At 45.9% G+C, this 16,020-nt stretch overlaps 1 protein-coding gene across 1 annotated transcript; it reads left to right on the top strand.

The window, feature by feature from the left end:
• Nucleotides 1-702: 702 nt before the first annotated feature.
• Nucleotides 703-15,880, top strand: abcg2d (ATP binding cassette subfamily G member 2 (JR blood group)). Its single transcript, XM_084454604.1, has 16 exons — nucleotides 703-740; nucleotides 1,747-1,969; nucleotides 4,013-4,072; nucleotides 4,183-4,297; nucleotides 4,496-4,648; nucleotides 4,925-5,082; nucleotides 8,086-8,237; nucleotides 8,416-8,517; nucleotides 8,708-8,958; nucleotides 11,021-11,103; nucleotides 12,632-12,721; nucleotides 12,985-13,109; nucleotides 13,855-14,009; nucleotides 14,285-14,374; nucleotides 14,869-14,981; nucleotides 15,376-15,880. The coding sequence occupies exons 2-16, from the start codon at nucleotides 1,758-1,760 to the stop codon at nucleotides 15,521-15,523; spliced, it is 2,007 nt and encodes a 668-aa protein (XP_084310730.1). The 5' UTR covers nucleotides 703-740; nucleotides 1,747-1,757; the 3' UTR covers nucleotides 15,524-15,880.
• The last annotated feature ends 140 nt before the right edge of the window (nucleotides 15,881-16,020 follow it).

Here is a 16,020-nt window from a genome sequence, read left to right as displayed (position 1 = left end):
ACTAGAGTAGGCTAATGGCATACGCTGTTGCAGACATAGGACAGTGTGCAGGACAGGACAGTAAGACATGACAGTGCAAATGCAATACAAAACAGTGCAAAATACACTGCAAACAAAATACAGTGCAATATACAAATACGATATACTGTTAAAAAGGTAAGCACATGTTTGAAAGATCACATGACAGTTGTTGGAGCAATAACAACACTACATTGCACATTCTATAGGCAGACCCAACTAATCAGTCAAGACTCACCACGAAGACATAACGCAACGATTGCAGCACAGTAGAACAATTCTATAACAGCGCTAACCCTGTATGACTGATGACCCGGTGTGTGTGTGTGTGTGTATGTCTTGTGTTCTATTAATACATCCATGGTGTGTGTATGTGTGCGTGCGCGCGCGCATGCGTGCTTGCATGTGTGTAAAATTATTATTAGCACAATCTTAAAAGTGAAACAAACACGAAGAACAATTCCCAATGTCCTGGTTGAGCATGCACACGCAGCTTTGCACAATTCACCGACAATCGCTTTGAACAGAAGGATCGGTCAGCGGCGCCCGTTCCTTCTCATATTACTGGACACCGGAGCGGCGCGGCAGCGCGGCAGAGCGGCAGCGCGGCAGCGCGGCTATATAGTCATTGGCCACATCAGACAGCGGAAACACGCGTAGCTCTCGGAGACGGAGAACACAGCATCCGCCGACCGGAGCAGTCTCGAAGTTTGTTAGGTCGGGTGAGTGGACTGGTATATATGGTATTTACAGCAGTATTACAACGGAAAGTCATTGTAAATTGTGACATTTAATCAGGTGGATGAGCTGCCAACGAGCAGAAATTGATAGATTAGGTGAAATGTCCACATAGCCATCCACGCATCGGATAGGGTAGCCTACTGCTCTCTTGTGGGTTTGTTTCGCTTTATTGAAGTGAATTATTTTTGGTCTGATCTTTTTTATATCTTGATTTGACTTTATAAATTGATTTTATGAATCGAACCGCAGCAGTAGCCTTATGTTATTGTTCGCATAGCCTATAGGACATTAATAATTTATGATGGATAGGATGTGCCGAACCGTTGCCGAACCACGGAGATAGCTAGATTATCTTTTTTGCACGCAGTGTTAACGTAAGGTAACACTTTTCACTCATTCTTTTATTGAGTTGTCACTACGTCATCGCGTAGACTATTGAACCTAAATATATGGTATTCAGTCACGATTTCACCATAACTCGTGCAAGTGAATCTGTCATCGTGCAGACGGACACAACATTTCAGCATCAGTTGACGTAGGCTGGGCTACCTGTAGACCAGAAGGAGTGGTGCGTGGAGTCATGCGGACCTGCTGACGGATAAACCCATGTTGCAGCTGGTGTGTGTGTGTGTGTGTGTGTGTGTGTGTGTGTGTGTGTGTGTGTGTGTGTGTGTGTGTGTGTGTGTGTGTGTGTGTGTGTGTGCGTGTGTTACTGTCCAGTAGGCCTAATTGTTTTAAATCTGGTCTAAATTATCCCAGTCATGCGGACTTGGTGATATTAGGAATGGTTAACCCCATTTTACAGGAACCCATTACATCATGTTCCTAAAGAACATGGAAGCAGGGGAATTCAATGTGCTCAGAAATACAGATGGTGAACAACGTGGCCAATGTTGTCATTTCTCTATAGATGGACATCATTTTATTTATACAATGCTCATGTTCACTGTTCTTCTGGACCCCCGTCCCCCATCTGATACCTGATAGGTCGACGGACAATGGACAGAGCCAATCACATCAACATCCCCATGACGGATGACCTGAGCACTAACGGGAGGCAGGGGTCGAAGGACATCCCCGCCATGGAGCAGCTGAAGCAGCCGAGGGGCGCGACGGTCAGCTTCCATGACATCCACTACACGGTGGAGCTGAAGAGCGGGCCGCTCTGCAAGAGGAAGGTCACTACCAGGGAGATACTGATGGACCTCAAGTGAGACACACACACACACACACACACCATAGGATATACTGTACTGTATGTACACATGCACCTACACACACACTCTCTGCACGGATATACCATGTATGTCAGATTGCATGCCATACACACACACACACACAAATTCTAGTTAAGATGAATAGAGTTGCACACACACCATTGTCTTTGATCTCTAAAATTATATTCTCAGATTATATTTGTTCTAGAGTGGAGTTCATGCCCTCGGAAGTAACCTTCTTACCCTGGAGGATTTAGGCTTGTTTTATCATATTAGGGAAAGGCTGCAGTGTTATTGAAGGATTTGATTCAATTTGAGGGTGGAAATTTGCTGTCTCTGACGTTGTGGAGAGAGAGGGAGAGAGAGAGTGCTTACATGTGTTTTATTTGCAAGTGTGCCTGCGTATGTTTGTGTGTGTGTGTGTGTTAAGTATTTTTTTTAATTTAATTTAATTTAACATTTACTATATGATCATAAAAGAGTAGGTATTCGTCAATTGTTCACTTCACCGTCTCCACATGTATAGGTTTGCGTTATACCCCCCCCCCCCCCCCTCCATAGACACTCGGACACCCCATTGACACCTCGGACACCCGATAGACACCTCAGACACCCCATAGACACCTCGGACAACAAAGACAAACAAACACATCGGTGTGTGAAAATCACAAGACACGGGAAGAGAAACCCCTGATCCAAGCGTGCTAAACGTTAGCTGATCCAAGCGTGCTAAACGTTAGCTGATCCAAGCGTGCTAAACGTTAGCTGATCCAAGCGTGCTAAACGTTAGCTGATCCAAGCGTGCTAAACGTTAGCTGATCCAAGCGTGCTAAACATTAGCTCACCTGGTTCAAACATGCAAACGCTGTGCCGGGGGGTGCGCTTGATTCACGATACGCCGGTAGAGTACATTTGAAAACTTTTTAAGGTTCGATCTCTTCGGCATTTAGACCCGCCTTTTGTCCGACGGCTTTAACGACAGCTGACGTTTCCCATGGAGTAATGTCGGTATTTCACACACACACACACACAGTTCCAGGGCCACCCCCTCCTCGCCCCTCCCTGAGGGGGTGTTAATTATATGATATTAAGCATGGGTTCTTGCGTATAATCTCCTTGATATACTTTGGACCAGAGTAGCCGGGGAAACGAATTAAACACCCTCATGTGACGCTCGGTGGACGAGACTCATATTGAGCGCCTTTTTAAAAAAACAATACAAAATTATACCATTGTGTAACTGTATCAACATTTCACATTTGATTTATTTTATTTTGTTATTTTGTTTTTATATTGTTTATGCTTTGCACTTCCTGATCTAAAGTATTAGATTTTTTTCTCTGTTTGTTTTTTGTATTGCTGAAGATCTGTGCGTTTCTTTCCGTTTATTTGTCAGTGTCTTAATTGACAATTAGTGAAACAAACTTGCATTCTCTCTGGCCTCTCCATCATGTTACTAACTCCTCTGTATGCACGCTTAGCTGTTTGGACAGTCTGGCCAGTTTTGATGTTGATTTATTGCAATGAAATGTTTTTACATAACATACTGATTTTACATGACAAGACATAATCAACACATCGGTCAACACTCAAACTGTAATTTTGGGTGGGCAATGACCAACCCTGAGCACTTCCTATGTGTCATACAAGGGATTTAAACATAGGTTTTGTTCAACACTGCAGACTTAAACCTCTAAGAGTGTTCAATAGGCTCACTGGTGGAAAAGCTGGATTATAACGATTCATAATCACATTTAAGCAACCTTGGACAAAGTGCCGCTTTCCTGGTGTTAACTCTTGGTGCTAACCCTGACTAAACCCTAACTAAACCTCAAGCTTTGCTTTGATCGGATAAACCCAACCGCTCAAACCAGACGCGTGTCATGTGTGAAATATGTTTGCAGCATTTAGATGAATATAAGTAAATATATATCATATATTTTACATGGTGTCTCTAGAAGACATTTTCACATACTCCTGTAAAAGATATTATACATGTTTTATTGTATTCTTTTCTTGTTTTTCTTGTTTTGCAGTGGGATTCTGAGACCTGGTCTGAATGCCATCCTGGGACCCACGGGGAGCGGAAAGTCCTCGTAATTATATCCCCTTGGATCCTCCCAAAATAACAGATAGTTTTAGTAACATCGTCCTACTATGTTGTTAAATGTTGATTATGTTTACATAGTCCTAACGCTGTGTTCAGGTTCCTGGACATCCTGGCAGCCAGGAAGGACCCGGCAGGTCTCTTAGGAGAGGTTCTGATAGACGGGGCGCCCCAGCCGCCCAACTTCAAGTGTCTCTCTGGCTATGTGGTTCAGGTATTGACATTCAACAGACATTTCAGGTGCGCTTGATTAGTTCTTCTCACTACAGTGAAACCAACAGAACACCCAAAACCCAAATTTGGGAGTAAAACCAAACAAACAAAAAACAAATATTTTCTAATACCATCAGGCGTTGAACCCAGGTCAGACTGTGACGCCCCTTAACTTTTGACCCCTGACCTCTGACCCCAGGACGACGTGGTGATGGGGACCCTGACGGTGAGGGAGAACCTACGGTTCTCGGCGGCTCTGCGTCTTCCCAGCTCCGTGTCCCAGAGGGAGAAGGAGGCGCGCGTCAACCACCTGATCAAGGAGCTGGGCCTCACCAAGGTGGCCGACTCCAAGGTCAGGAACTAAAAGCTGCCACCCGAGAACCTTCAAGGTTCTGTCGTTCCTGTGTGAGGATCCGTCGAGGCCCTTTGAGGTTCCTTGAAAATCCACTTTGTCAAATAAAGGTTCTAGTCGGAAATAAAAGTTCCTACCAGGAACCAGCTTGTTTGTGTTCACTATTCATATGGTCCATCATTTTTGTGTGTGTGTGTGTGTGTGTGTGTGTGTGTGTGTGTGTGTGTGTGTGTGTGTGTGTGTGTGTGTTTGCGCTCGTGTGTGCCTCCGTCCCAGGTGGGCACCCAGATGATCCGGGGTATCTCCGGAGGGGAGAGGAAGAGGACCAACATCGGCATGGAGCTGATCATCGACCCGTCCGTCCTCTTCCTGGACGAGCCCACCACCGGGCTGGACGCCAGCACCGCCAACTCTGTCGTGCTGCTGCTCAAACGGTACGGGTCCGTTCCCCATTTCACCTTTCATTAGTAGAGGTCTCTCATTCTTCTTGGTTGGTTTAGGACCCATCTAACTGGTCTGGAATTTTTTCATTGCCCTCGTTGACCACACCTCAAAAAAGATTTGTATGACCTGTAAGATGCCTCAAGGATCCATCCTAGGGCCCTTACTTTTCAGCCTATACATGCTACCCCTTAGATCCCCCCCATGTATAGGGGTAGCATATACATGCTACCACTTAGATCCATACATTTATATCCGTAGTACACTCTATATTTCTGTAACACCCAGTAATTACATCTCGATTGACTAAGGCAGTCAATCGATTTGTAATTACTGGGTGTTACAGAAATATAGTGTGTATTACGGATATAAATGTTTGGATGTCACATAATTTCCTCAAAACAAAACAGAGGTACTAATCATTGGTGAAAAAGATGAGAAAGAAACTATCTGCTCATTTAACCAGGCCAGGTCAAGCCTGGCTTTGGGCGGGGCTGGCTTGTTTCTCTTCAGGACTGGTTAGTAGGAGGGAATCAGCTAGTCATGCCACAGAAATAGCTGTGAACTGAAATGACATGAAATAATGTCTGATAAATGAAGATAGGTCTTGTCACCTGGACATTAGTTCCAATGCTTCCAATGCTAATCCAGCACAATAAGACCGTGATAGCCAGTTAGGTCATGAGCTCACAACTAGCAGCAGCTTTCATAACATTAACGGTAGCTGTTGGTGGCTAAAGCAGTTACACTGATGATTCCTGTAACGTTCGCTATTTTGCTGCTGTTGGTTCAACTTCTGTTTCTGCCCTGTGCACTTCCCTTTATGTGGTGAAGTAAGTAGACCAAGACACAGTGGCTTATCTGGACACTTGATTGAGTCAGCAGGTAGCATTGTTGTTTGTTAATAGCTAAGTGTTAATAGGGCTGCTTTTACTATATATATGATGTTAATGTTATATTCATATGAACATATGAAAGTACAGCTTCATTCATTTGCCCTTAGAAATAAATTGTAAGTAACATGGTTCTTAGATGAGCTACGTGTAGGCAGACCTGAAAGCCCAATCGTATAATATCAGAACAACTGTAAACATAGCACTTAACAGAAATAGGTAATATACAACTCATGACTCAAACTTTTCCTAAATACTTCATTTAACATGCAGACACACAGAGTAAAAGTAGAAATATGTTGTAATTTTGCACATGTGAACTCAGGACTGGCCAGTGCTTGTGACCATCTTTGGAATGAAGAGAGGCGTGTAATGCACATGTAAAGGTGCATAGAAGTTTTTTTTTTTTTTTTATAAGTATATACATATAGACAGTATTGTTTTGTAGACTACATCTGGACAAAATCTTCAGGATTGGTTTGCAGTGTTGACAGGTCTACATTGTCCTAGGAATTAAGACACCACAAATGGGGTAAAAAGTGAGGAGACATTTTGCCAACTGAGTAGTTCTGCATTCATGTGGGATGTATGTGTTCATATGCTGGGTAGTACCTACACGTGTGTGTGCGTGTGTGTGTGTGTGTGTGTGTGTGTGTGTGTGTGTGTCTGTGTGTGTGTGTGTGTGTGTGTGTGTGTGTGTGTGTGTGAGCTTTATGTTAATAAAAGGTGGGGTTGTGGAATGTGTGTGTTCATATGGTGGCTAGTACCAACATGTGTGTGTGAGAACTGTATGATTTATAAAAGGTGCAGTTGATGGCATATTAATCACCTAATGTTGGGCTTTCTGCCCTTCCACATGTCCTCCTCAGCCAATCCATCATCAATCATCTACACAAGAAACTAATATTGGTAAATTTAATCAATTAGTGTGAGAAATTGAGATAATCCAATAATTGATCTGAGGCAAATGGTTTCACTTACTGTCTTGTGGGCACCTCTCAGATATAGCTGTGATTTTGTGCTTGACTTCCACAGTAGTGGAGGTGGGATTGGGCTGGAGAGACAGGCTGAGAGAGAGAGAATAGCAGCTGGAGAGACACTAGGGAGGAGAGAGGGAGGCAACACAGCATGCATGTATTCCCACCCCACCTCTTCACCCTTTGATTATAGACACACTATCAGATGTTTGGTTCAAATGAGTAGAACCCACTCCCAACCCATCCTGGATTAGGTCTAACCCCACCCGGTCTCCTAGCCCCAGCCAGCTACTGACCGGGTCCCTTAACCCCAACCCAGACCCACCCCGGGGGACCCCTATTACCCCTGACCCTAACCCACCCACTACAGGGGACTACGCACCTGTCTGACAGTTTGGCTTAACATCAAATCACCCCATAGTGAGATCCCCTGTCTCATATCACGAAGCTGATCAGTCATAAATACACGTCAGTGCTGCAGAGGTTCACTTGATCAGACAAAGCAACACTACACACGTAGTATAAGGGACTTCTCTCTCACCTACAGTGTCTGACGGTCTAATTGAAGTGTAATTGAAACTGGTTCGTGGTCTGAGTAATAGCACATTTTGAGTGGTTGTACACTGTATGTCTGGAGAGGTGAATCTTATGTATATCTGGTCCAGGCATCTTGCCTTTATGTGAGTAGCTTGAGGAGGGTGAAGGGCAGCTTGGAACTGATGCGCCTCCAGAAATTGCCTGACTGGATGATTGGTGCCATCTCTCTGGCAAAAGTTCTGTCTCCAAGGATAATTCCTCAGAAGTCATGGGATGCATCATTAGATATTAGAGATGGTCAGCAGATCTGATGAGATGGATGCTATTTGGAACTTGTCATTAGTGGCATCTCTACAGAATTTAAAGTCCGCTGGGAAGTAGGTAGCGAGGCCTTTCCTGTGTCATGTGCTGTTGAAGTGGCTGAGTTTGTCTGCCAGCTAGCGTTAGCAAAGGTTGCAAGAACAGCTGGCTTGCTAGCTACCAAACATCTTGGCAAAAGCATATTGTACCAGACAACTCATGTGACGTTTCGTTTTCTTCCCCTGTCCGGCTACTGCTGGTCTTTTTCATTGTCTACTTCCTCCTTCAGAATGGCCAGTCACGGACGCACCATCATCATGTCCATCCACCAACCGCGTTACTCCATCTACCGGCTGTTCGACACCCTCACCCTTCTGGTCAGTGGCAAGCAGGTGTACCACGGGCCGGCCCAGAATGCACTGGACTACTTCGCCAACATAGGTAACCTTTTTCAGCTTGACTTTACGAAACTTTACTTGAATTATTTCACGACGTCCTATGCTGAGTAGACCTGGGCCAATGGAGGACAAGAGAAAACGACGAGCTTTCACTTTTAGTATAGATGCATGTTCTGTCCTTTTAAGGAGTTTTATTTGCATGTTCCGTTACCGTACTTCAGGCTACGCCTGTGAGGACCACAACAACCCAGCGGACTTCTTCCTTGACATTCTCAATGGAGACGCAACTGGCAACGCCATGAACAAGATGCAGAGCTCAGAGGGTAACACACACACACAGACACACACACACCATTTGCCTGCACACATAACCGATTAAACATTCCCAGGTCTTTACAATTAGTATGTAATGTGATTTGATTTTGGGCGCTTTCCATGTTCCGTGATCAACATTACGCCTTCCTCTTCAACTGATCCCAACGTCTTGCGCGTTCTCCTCTTCTCCCTGGTCAGAGATCGAGTTCGACGAGCTGAGCTTCTCCCGGCAGAACGTGGAGGAGCGTCTGGTCGAGGAGTACAGGAGCTGCTCGTACTCCAGGGACACCCAGGCGGAGCTGGACCGTATCGCCCAGGGGAAGGACTACACCTGCCAGCCCAAGCCCAGAATCATCACCTACAACAGCTCCTTCTTCCACCAGCTCCGCTGGGTCCTCAAGAGAACCTTCCGGAACCTCATGTTGAACCCACAGACCTCCGTGGCTCAGGTCGGTTTAGGAGAGCGCGTACCCCCTCCTCATGGGCACACACACACATACACACACACACACACACACACACCTACACACACACACACATATTTCAAGAGAAGCTTTAATGTGAGTTTGAGGGAAGTAAGTAATAAATAATTTGAAGTCTATACAGGGGGACTTCTGTGTAGACTTCACCACAGACTGAACGACAGAGAGAGAGAGAGAGACTCGCTCCGTCGGTGGTCGCCGACGGTGACCGAGGCCCCGCTCCAGATCTCAAGTCACCCAGCAGCGTGGCCGTTAATGTGTTGGTTAAACTCTTTAAAGCGTGTTGAACCAATATCAATCAAACACCTTCCAAACATCCCTGAGCTCGGAGAACCAGCCGCGGGAGGGAAACGCTCATTAACGCTCTTATCCCTGACAGCCTTATGACATGACTTACCCCCCCCCCCTTCCTCCCCAACTAGTGACTTGAGAATAATATGAGTTCTAATTGCGAGCCTCTCTCTTTCTCATTCCTTCAGACCAACCAATCCACTTGGGGGGGGTTGGTGGGGAGGGGGGGGGCAGGGGGGTACCTAACACCCTCATTAGCCGCCCCATGGCGACAGAGAGGTCGTCAGAAGTCCCTTAACGGCTAATCCCACCCAAATGCGAGGGGTGGGGGTGGAGGGAGGGGTCAGGTTTATAATCAGCTTTGCTGACTGCTGTGACCCTGGTCTCGCCTCTTTGGGCCGAGATCTGAACTGATATCATATCTGGCCTGAGCCCGATGCCCCCCCCCCCATCCCCCCCCCCCGGCGAGTCACATGGCGGCGCCCGTGACCCACGTTGTCCGGCCGACGCGAGGCCCGGGGGGGAACGAGGTGAAAGAGGCCGAACCTTATTAGCTTATCCTCTCACCCTGGGAACCGCCATGGCCCCGCTCGGACCTGTCATGAGCTGTAAAACCTCAGGATTAGAACGCATGTCGTTCTCTCTCTCTCTCTCTCTCTCTCTCTCTCTCTCTCTCCCTCTCCCTCCCTCTCTTGCCATCCCTCTTTCACTCTTTTTTCCCATTCTCTCTCTCGTCTAAGTTCCAAGTTTTATTCATGGTTTTGATCTTCTCATGCATCATGTTGCTACAGTGAAATGTTTGCCGCTGGTTCCTGAAGTAAACATGAAGGGACAAAAATAAGGTCTTTATTTGCCACACGTCAAGTAACACACAAACACACGTGAGTGAGCGGCGGAACAGTACACACAACACACACACACACACACATGCATCTTCAGTGGTCGCCGATGGAATGTGTCCTCTGCATTTGACCCATCTGAGCTGTCCTCGTCCAGGGGCAGCCGGGAGCAGTGGGCAGCCTCGTCAGTGGCCCCGGGGACCAAGTCCTCAGTCCAAGTCCTGGTCAGGGACAGGACTGAAGAGTGGTCTGTCCTCCTGCTTGTTTTTATATTGAGGTTCTTGGGAGGAAACTCTAGTGAACACAGGGAGAACATGCAAACGCCACACAGAAAGGCCCAAATACCCCACCTGACACCTGACAACCCCGGGGAGAACAGCGCCGACAGCACTGCCCCAAGCGGGAATCGAACCCAGGACGTTCGTATATATATATTATAAATATAAGCTATCCCCTCTCTCTTTCTCTCTCTCGTTCTTTCTCTATCACCCCATCATCCCTCTTTCTCTCTCTTGTTCTTTCTCTATCACCCCCATCATCCCTCTTTCTCTCTCTCGTTCTTTCTCTATCATCCCTGTCATCCTTCTTTCTCCGTATATCCCCCCCCACATCTCGGTAGGCCTCATCCCTCTCCTTCTCTCCTCAGTCTGACCCTCCTCTGAGACCAGAGGGGGATTAGGCTCTGGTAAAGCCAGGGCCCCGGGGTCTTTGATCAGGACCCCGCTCCCTCACACCACTGAGCTCTTCCCCCCCGACCGCGGCGACACGCCGTCAGACGCCGAGGGCCGTCCCTGTCCGCCGCTGCCGGCGTCCATGTCGGGAGACGTCACGTTATATAATATTATACACGGTACGGTATCTAACCCCCGTGTCTGTCGCTTGTGTGTGTCGGCCTGCAGCTCGGGGTCACCATTTTCCTGGCGCTCACCGTGGGATCCATTTTCTTCGGGGCGAAAGACGACCAGAGCGGAATCCAGAACAGGTGAGGGGAGCGAGTGATGTCACAAACCCCCGTGAAAAAAACGATGATTGTTTTATTTTCAGTATCATGGGCCTTTTCAGGTGATATATATATATATATATATGTCCAGTCTTTATATATATGTCTTTTTACAAGTAGGCTTTTGTACGAGCACGCTTTTCCCCTGTTTCTTTTGTCTTTTTTTTCTTCTTTTTTTCTATTTTTATCTAAAGCAGCTAATCTCGTTCCCTATCATTTCTTCGTTCTTTCTTCGCACAACCCCTACAACATTATACACATAGAACTATTCAAACTCTAAATCTCGCCATGTACTTGGGACAGTCATCTTCCTTCATACTCACTCTGAGGCGAGTGCATGTAGGTTTTGGGTCTCTAAAGCCGAGTTCACATACAACAGCCCAAACGGGTTTTAAGCAGAACTTTTTTTCATGACTGCCAATTTGGGAACGTCTGAAGTTCTAAAACTGACGTTTGCAAGATTCAACCTGTCAGTTATCAGAAGCAGATAGTGGTGGGTGGGTACATTTCACCAAAGCCACATATCTCTCAGGACATGATGTGAATGGTGCATTCAGTCACAGGGAGAAAACAACTTTTTAGAAAACCAAAAATATGACTGATTCACTTGATTTCAGCAAGCATGTTAAAATCTTTCCGCATCTACAGGGCCCACAAGCCCAGTGGAGCACGCGCAGAACATTTAAAGTTAATTTCGACCTTGTTTTTTTCATCTCTCATTCCGTTCTTCTCCCTTCATGGGTGACTAGGTGGAATATGAGGACTTATAATATCATTAACTTCAATGTCAGTGTGTAGGGGGTGTGGTCGAGGAGTGTGTACACACACATTGTGTAGCTTATACCTTTAGTTCCAAGTTAAGTTTTGTCATTTTTCTTTCTTTCTTTCTATCTATCTCTTTCTTTCTTTCTTTCTTTCTTTCTTTCTTTCTTTCTTTCTTTCTTTCACTCTCTCTCTTGCTCTCTCACTCTCTTGCTATCGGGTTAAAGGGACAATCCACGCTAAAATCCAATAATTTGTGAGATATTTCCTGACCGCTTTTTCCATTGTGCGTGTTCCCATACTGTCAGTTGGCTTTAGAAGACTCACCTTTACCTGGCTGCCTGTGTGAGCAGATGTTTACCTGGCTGCCTGTGTGAGCAGATGTTTACCTGGCTGCCTGTGTGAGCAGATGTTTACCTGGCTGCCTGTGGGAGCAGATGTTTACCTGGCTGCCTGTGTGAGAAGATGTTTACCTGGCTGCCTGTGTGAGCAGATGTTTACCTGGCTGCCTGTGTCAGCAGATGTTTACCTGGCTGCCTGTGTGAGCAGATGTTTACCTGGCTGCCTGTGTGAGCAGATGTTTACCTGGCTGCCTGTGGGAGCAGATGTTTACCTGGCTGCCTGTGGGAGCAGATGTTTACCTGGCTGCCTGTGTGAGCAGATGTTTACCTGGCTGCCTGTGTGAGCAGATGTTTACCTGGCTGCCTGTGTGAGCAGATGTTTCTCTTGTTGTTGGTGTCTTCTTCAGGATGGGAGCCCTCTTCTTCATCACCACTAACCAGTGTTTCAGCACGCTGTCTGCTGCTGAGCTCTTCATCTGTGAGCGGAAGCTGTTTGTGTACGTGTCACGTCTCACACACACACACACACACACACACACACACACACACACACACACACACACACACACACACACACTAATTCTAAGCCCTAGGTTGAGAGTCCATCTGGCAGTTAGTCTGTCCTCTTCAACTGTAGGGCTTTTTGGCTGAACTGTTCATTTCGTTGGTTGGTTGATTAGTTGATTGGTTGATTTGCTGATTGACTGATTGGTTGATTAATTGATTTGCTGATCGACTGATTGGTTGATTAATTGAACAGGCATGAGTACATCAGTGGCTACTATCGCATCTCTGTGTACTTCGTGTCCAAGATCCTGTCTGACATCATCACCCTGCGGACCATCCCCGCCATCATCTTCAGCTGCGTCGTCTACTTCATGATTGGTAAGACGGAATGGAATACGGTATTGTCGTGTGGTGGCCAAGCTGAGCAGGAAAATGTTTTAGGTTGTAGGTTTACATGAACTTCAGAGTCATATTAGCATATTCAGGAACATGAGTGAGAAAGGGACTGTTATCTTGGAGAGACAGACGCTTGCTTGGCCCCTTCCATGGAGAAGGAGAAGAGACTGTTATCTTATAAAGAACGACACTAGCATAAGACACTCGCATGAAGCCCCTTGCAACCTAACCTGACCCCAAAGCCCTTGTTTGAGCTTCTAACCCCATTTGACCCCAAGCACTATTACACTTACAAAAGCCTGCACAAATATTATGCCAAGAGTGACTAATGCTATTGAGTTTGTCTATCTGAGCTATCTGAGTTTATGTCTATCTGAATCTGTGTGAACGTACAGTATGCATTTGTAATGTTTTGCCTTCTGGAGTTTATGCAGCAAACCATTTCCCCCATGGGGACAATAAAGACTTATCTATCTGTCTGTCTGTCTAATAATAACATTTCACTCAGCAAAAAAGTCATTTGGCGCCATTAGTCTGTTCTGGCAACACTCCCAGTGTTGAGAAGTTGGCAGGGATACAGCTTCTGTATTGTTACCTGTGTGTGTGTGTGTGTGTGTGTGTGTGTGTGTGTGTGTGTGTGTGTGTGTGTGTGTGTGTGTGTGTGTGTGTGTGTGTGTGTGTGTGTGTGTGTGTGTGTGTGTGTGTGTGTGTGTCCGTCCGTCCTCAGGGCTGAAAGCCACGGCAGCCGCCTTCTACATCTTCACGTTCACGGTGACCCTGGTGGCGTACACGGCCACCGCCATGACCATGGCCATCTCTGCTGACCAGAGCGTGGTGGCCGTAGCCAACATCTTCATGACCATCTCCTTCGTCTTTATGATGGTGAGAGAGAGAGAGAGAGGGGGAGGGAGGGAGAGAGAGAGAGAGGGGGGAGGGAGAGAGAGAGAGAGGGGGGAGGGAGAGAGAGGGGGAGGGAGAGAGAGAGAGAGAGAGAGAGAGGGAGGAGGAGAACTGAGGGGAGGGAGGGCAGGAGGAGAGAGGCAAGGAGAAAGAGAGATGAATGGTGAAAAAAGGAAACCCTGGTATTTCAACCAGGTCAAATAATGATGAAATCCTGACTGGAAGTATGATCTTAGTGGATTGTGTTTGTGTGTCAGATCTTCTCAGGTTTGTTAGTGAACCTGCCCAGTATCATGAACTGGCTGGCCTGGCTGAAGTACCTCAGCATCCCTCGCTATGGCCTCACCGTGAGTAGAAATATAAAACAGAAATATATACAGTATACAGTATAGTAGAACCTCACAGATCCCAACCCATCGGGAATGAGGGTGGTTCGGATCTCTGAGATGTTCGTGACTCTGAAAGTAACACCAAATTTACAAAGTAGAAAATGTATTTAGTTTACACTCAGAATAAATTAATAAATACCCTCTATAACAATCAGAAAGTCATTGAACTGTAGTCATTGCAATCAAATGACTACAGTACAGTGTAGTCAAATCAAAAATGAACGTCCCCACTGTGCGCACATTCATAATGAACGTCCCCACTGTGCGCACTTAATTTCATTAGACAGCTATTTCCGTTTTTTACACTGGTTCGGTTGACTGGACTTTTCGGATCTCTGAGGTTCAGATCTCTGAGACACACACACACACACACACACTACACTCGCGCACATACTCACACATACTCACCAATAAACAATAATCACCTCATGCATGTCTGTGAATGTGAACAGGCGCTGCAGGTCAATGAGTTTGTGGGCCTGAAGTTCTGTGAGGACCACGCCAGTCAGACTAGAACTATGGCTCCCGACATGACCAACTGCAGTATGAACACAGCCGGCCTCACGTGAGTGTTCAGATAAATGCACCATGGGAGTTGTAGTTCCCCCTCCCTCATGTGAGTGTTCTGAAAAACACACTATAGCTGTGTTTGGAATCGCTCCCTCGTTCCCTTACTCCCTATTCCCTATATAGGTTTCACCATGTAGTGAACTACCTAGGGAACAGAGAAAATGTAGGGTACATGCACTGTTCCCTGCAAATCAAGGTGAATTGTGGGTAATAAATAGTGGACTATATAGGGAACACAAAATTCTGTGGAGAATTCGGACACTACAAACAAAATGGCTGACGCCCTATATAGTGAATAGGGAGCGATTCCGAATGCAGCTTATCTGTGGTATCTGTGGTAACGTGCCTATCAGCCTGTTCACTGGGGTTGGTCCTCCATGTTTTTTCAGGTGCACAGGGGAGCAGCACCTGGACTACCTGGGGATAGGACACTCTACCTGGGACCTGTGGGAGAACCACATAGCCCTGGCTGTCATGACCGTCATATTCCTCATCATAGCCTATCTCAAACTGAGGTTCATGAAGAAGTTCACATAAGAGTTGTTTGAAAGACAAACGTCTTCCTTCCCGGTAACATCTTCAACGTTGAAATGTGCCAGTAGTAGTCGGTCTGTAGTTGCTGTTGATCTATTCACCCACGTCCTGTTGGAGGACGGTGCCTGTGGTTTGCACTGATATTACACAGATATTCAAATTATCTCGTAGCAAAGAGATCTATATGACTGAATGTAAATTAGCATCTTATGAATATTCATGTTGTATGTGCCTTCCAAATCTCATTGTCTCAAGTTTATTATATATGTATATTTATGAGAAATTGAAGATTTTTTGTATTTTTATTCCGATTTGACTGCCATATAATTACTTTTGAAAAGGTAATTAGTTAATAGTTTCTTTTTTGTAGACACAGACATTTTAATCACATTTGCACTGATTTTCTGATCAAACAAAGTTGAATATATTTCAGTAATGATTGTGTTGAGTCTGATTGTATATATAAAGGATACACAGTATGTAAATCAGTTGAGTGAATA

This window comes from Borostomias antarcticus (genome assembly GCF_949987555.1).
Source record: "Borostomias antarcticus genome assembly, chromosome: 20".
NCBI lineage: Eukaryota > Metazoa > Chordata > Actinopteri > Stomiiformes > Stomiidae > Borostomias > Borostomias antarcticus.
The sequence above is the reverse complement of the archived record's forward strand: the minus strand, read 5'-3'. Positions and strand labels throughout refer to the sequence as shown.